General features: G+C 55.8%; 1 protein-coding gene across 1 annotated transcript; it reads right to left on the reverse strand.

Moving 5' to 3' along the window:
* Positions 1–1,085: 1,085 nt before the first annotated feature.
* On the reverse strand, positions 1,086–3,225 carry LOC120850518. The gene is made up of 2 exons (XM_040223039.3): positions 1,514–3,225; positions 1,086–1,197 (listed from the first exon to the last, which is right to left on the reverse strand). Exons 1-2 carry the CDS (start codon positions 2,774–2,776, stop codon positions 1,165–1,167), a joined length of 1,296 nt encoding a protein of 431 aa, XP_040078973.2. The 5' UTR covers positions 2,777–3,225; the 3' UTR covers positions 1,086–1,164.
* Positions 3,226–3,538: the final 313 nt, after the last annotated feature.

The following is a 3,538-nucleotide window of genomic DNA, read 5'->3' on the forward strand; positions in this document are numbered from 1 at the left end:
GTACTTGGAAAACACCTTTACGGTTTAGCTTCATTCCTGCTTGGGAAATTCGAGACAAGACACGACGGAGATTCTCATCGTGCTCCTTCAAAGTGGATCCATAAACGATGATGTCGTCCAGATAGAACTGAACGCCTGGACAATCCTTTAGGATTTTGGACATGAGTTGCTGGAAAGCTGCGGGTGCGGATGCCAGCCCGAAGCAAACTCTCTTAAAGCGAAATAACCCCTCGTGGGTAATGAAAGACGTGAGATCACGACTCACCGGGTCGAGACGGACTTGATGGTAGGCGGACGCCAAATCCAGCTTGGAGAAGATCGCCGCTCCCCGTAGAGAGTTCAACAGTTCATTGATGCAAGGAAGTGGAAATGAATCAATGACAACGGCCTGGTTCGGAGCTCGTAGGTCCACACACATACGGATGTTGCCATCGGGCTTGCGGACGACAACAATAGGTGACACCCACTCGGAGGCTTCGACACGTTCAATTACGCCCTCTCGCTCCAGCTTGAAAATTTCTTCGGAAACCCGATCCCTTAGGGTCATCGGGAGGCGACGGAGCTTTGATTGGACTGGTGGAACTGTGTGCCGCACCTTGACCTTGTGCGAGTAATTCTTCAGCAGACCCAACCCCGGGCTAAAAAGATGTTCAAAATCTTCGAAGCCAGGTGGCAACTTGGATGTGTCTCGCTTCGAGGAACCACCAACAAGGCTCGTTGAAGGACTGGATTTCTCTGGATGACGCTGCATACCTTGGGGCGCTTGACTCCCCGGATGATCTTGTGGACCGTGTAGTCCGTGACTCTCAGGACTGTAGAGCTCTTGACTCTCAGGATGACGCTGTGGATGATAGAGCCCTTGACTCTCAGGATGACGTTGCGGACTATGGAGCCCTTGACTCTCAGGATGACGTTGCGGACTATGGAGCCCTCGACTCTCAGGATGACGTTGCGGACTATGGAGCCCTTGACTCTCAGGATGACGTTGCGGACTTGACTCGTCCTCGAAGACTTTAGGTGTGGTCTCTTCAGAGACCGATGAAGCAGGAGACGGGTTCTCCGCAAATGAAGGTCTGCAACTTGCCGCTGGTCGAGAACCAGGGACTTGCGATGCTTGACAGGACGACGCGGTGAACGGTCGTCGCTGCGGGTTGGGCGTGGGCCTCACATCCCGCTGTGATGCTCCTCCTCCGTGAGCTGCATTCGCATACAAACACTCATGTTTAGCGCCATTCAACACCAGTTGCAACTCGCGGACCGCGTCGATGCCGAGTAACGAACGTCCAGTCTTGGTTACGTAAAACTCCAACGTTGTCCAGCGGTTCTTAAAATTTACTTGTCCCACAAAACATCCAAGTACCGGAATGGTCTCTTGCAAATAGTGGACGAGAGGCGTCGACGGCGGATGTAACTTTATCCTCCGCTGCTTGTTAACTTCGTTAAACATGCGTTCATTTAGGATCGACACACATGAACCGGTATCAACAAGAAGACGAAGAGGGGTCCCATTTACCGTGATCTCGGCCATGAAGGCGTCACGACGCATGCTGCCGCCTTCTCGTCGCTCGGCCGTCCCGACGACCACAGGTTCCTCCGTCAGCCTGACGCTTGGCAGCTCCTCAGGAGACAGCGACTGGCCGACCACGTTCACCCGGCCGGGCCGGTCCCCTCTGAACTGTCTGTCGGCGAAGGTCCGCCGAGTACCACGGCCTTGAACCGGGAACGATGCCTGTCGCCGATCGTAGGTGAAGGCAGCCGCCGGCGGGCGACGACTCCGACACGCCACTGCAAAGTGTCCCCACTTTCCACATAAGAAGCATGTCGCTTGAGACGCCGGGCAAACCGCCCGATCATGACGGCGGCGTCCACAGAAGTAGCAGGCGTCGTCTGCTCCGATCCCACCCGTCCGAGGCGGAGCGGGCTCACGCCCACGCTGAGGCTGGAACACCCTCGCCGGAAAACGGGGCACGTGACCGGAGGCCACCGGAGCCCAAGGCATCCTGGGTCCAAGCTGCGACGGGGGGTAGCCAGGTTGAGGCCAGGGAGGGTAGCCGCTGTAGCCATCTTGCCCATGCTCGATGAAAGAAGACGACGCTTGGCCGCCATCTTGTGTTGCTGCCGTTTGACGTTTCTCGATCTGGACACGCTGGACTTCTGCCGCGACCGGGACTTGCGACTCTCGCCGCCGAAAACTTGCGGCCGTCTTCGCTCTCTGCTCGTACTGGCGAGCGATCTGGATAGCCCGCGACAGCGTTGGCAGCTCGCTGCCCTCGCACTCCTGCAGAACGCGATCCTGAACGCGTCTGGACTCCAGGCCTTCCAAGAAAACCTCGCAAAGTCTTTCATCGAGCGCGTTCCCCAGAGCACAAAACGAAGCCTGATGGCGCAACACGGCAAGAAACTCAGTTACCGACTGGCCAGGACGTTGGAACAAACCGCGCAGCTTCTGGCGTTCAAGCGCGATACTACCCGAAAACTCAAAATGCTTCTCGACTGCCTCCAGAAAAACCTGGAACTCGTCAGTCCCCTCCACCGCAACCGTCTCGTACAGCTGAAATGCATCCACGATGCGCTGGCCCTCAGTGCCCAACAGCGAAAACAGGATGGCTTTTTTCCGGAACGGTTCTACGAGATGCAACGCCGACGCGTCAAGAAAAGTCAGAAAAGCACGCTTCCATGCCGGCCAAGCTACTATCGGCGGACCGGGCACTGCCAAAAAGACGGCCGGCGGCGGGAACGCCGTTGGGCCGCTCGAAGACGAAGATGACGAAGTCATCTCACGATGAAAATGGAACGTACTGAAAACCTAGGCTTAATGCCTCCCCCCGAAACTCATCAAACGCGGCCTTTCCGCAAAATATGACTACCGTTCACCCGGAACAAAAAGGAATACATTTCATGAATACAGTTACGCGCCGGTTTCCTCAACCACTGACCCGCGACGCGGAGTGAAGCCCCCTCCCGAATCCCGGGTTACAAAAGAGGAAATGCTACATATTAAAACAAATATCCCATCCTCGTCGCCAAAATGTTATATTCTGCGCCGACGCGGCGGTGCTCTAAAGCCTGGCTACATTGGACGCAAGCGCCGGTGACTTACGTTCGACGTATTCGGGAAACTACATGCCCCGAGCGGACCTGGACGGTCGCCGGAGCGAGAAGAAAGGACAACCAACGGATTCAGGAGCGGGGCGAACACTGGCCGATGAGGCCGCAGATCACGCGCGGCTCATGCCGTCGCGTGCTGTCCTTTTTATTTTTACATGGATGCACGAGATGGCTACTTTAAAAAGGAGATGTCAAGTAGCGCCATCTCGTGCAAATCAAAATACTACACAGGGGTTCGACGTCCGCGTCACCAGTTTGTGGCACGTAATAGACCACTGAGCTACAATAACTGTCTTTTATCCACGGCTAGTTCGATTGTCTGAACCATAGTCTTGCTTGGAACGACGAGCTGTGTTTTACCCGGGAGCTGGTTGCGCGTGCTTCTCTCCGATCTTCTTTTTCTTCGCGCCAAGGTGCGCGGGTGCCGGTC

Source organism: Ixodes scapularis, unplaced genomic scaffold (assembly GCF_016920785.2).
Source record: "Ixodes scapularis isolate PalLabHiFi unplaced genomic scaffold, ASM1692078v2 PGA_scaffold2__306_contigs__length_199485367, whole genome shotgun sequence".
NCBI classification, from domain to species: Eukaryota; Metazoa; Arthropoda; class Arachnida; order Ixodida; family Ixodidae; genus Ixodes; species Ixodes scapularis.

Bases quoted from the DNA above. Each gene is read 5' to 3' on its own strand.
- LOC120850518 (XM_040223039.3), bottom strand. From the start codon at position 2,776: ATGACTTCGTCATCTTCGTCTTCGAGCGGCCCAACGGCGTTCCCGCCG. The intron at 1,198-1,513 runs GTAAATGGGACC...ATGCGAATGCAG, and splicing joins CCTTCATGGCCGAGATCACG to CTCACGGAGGAGGAGCATCA.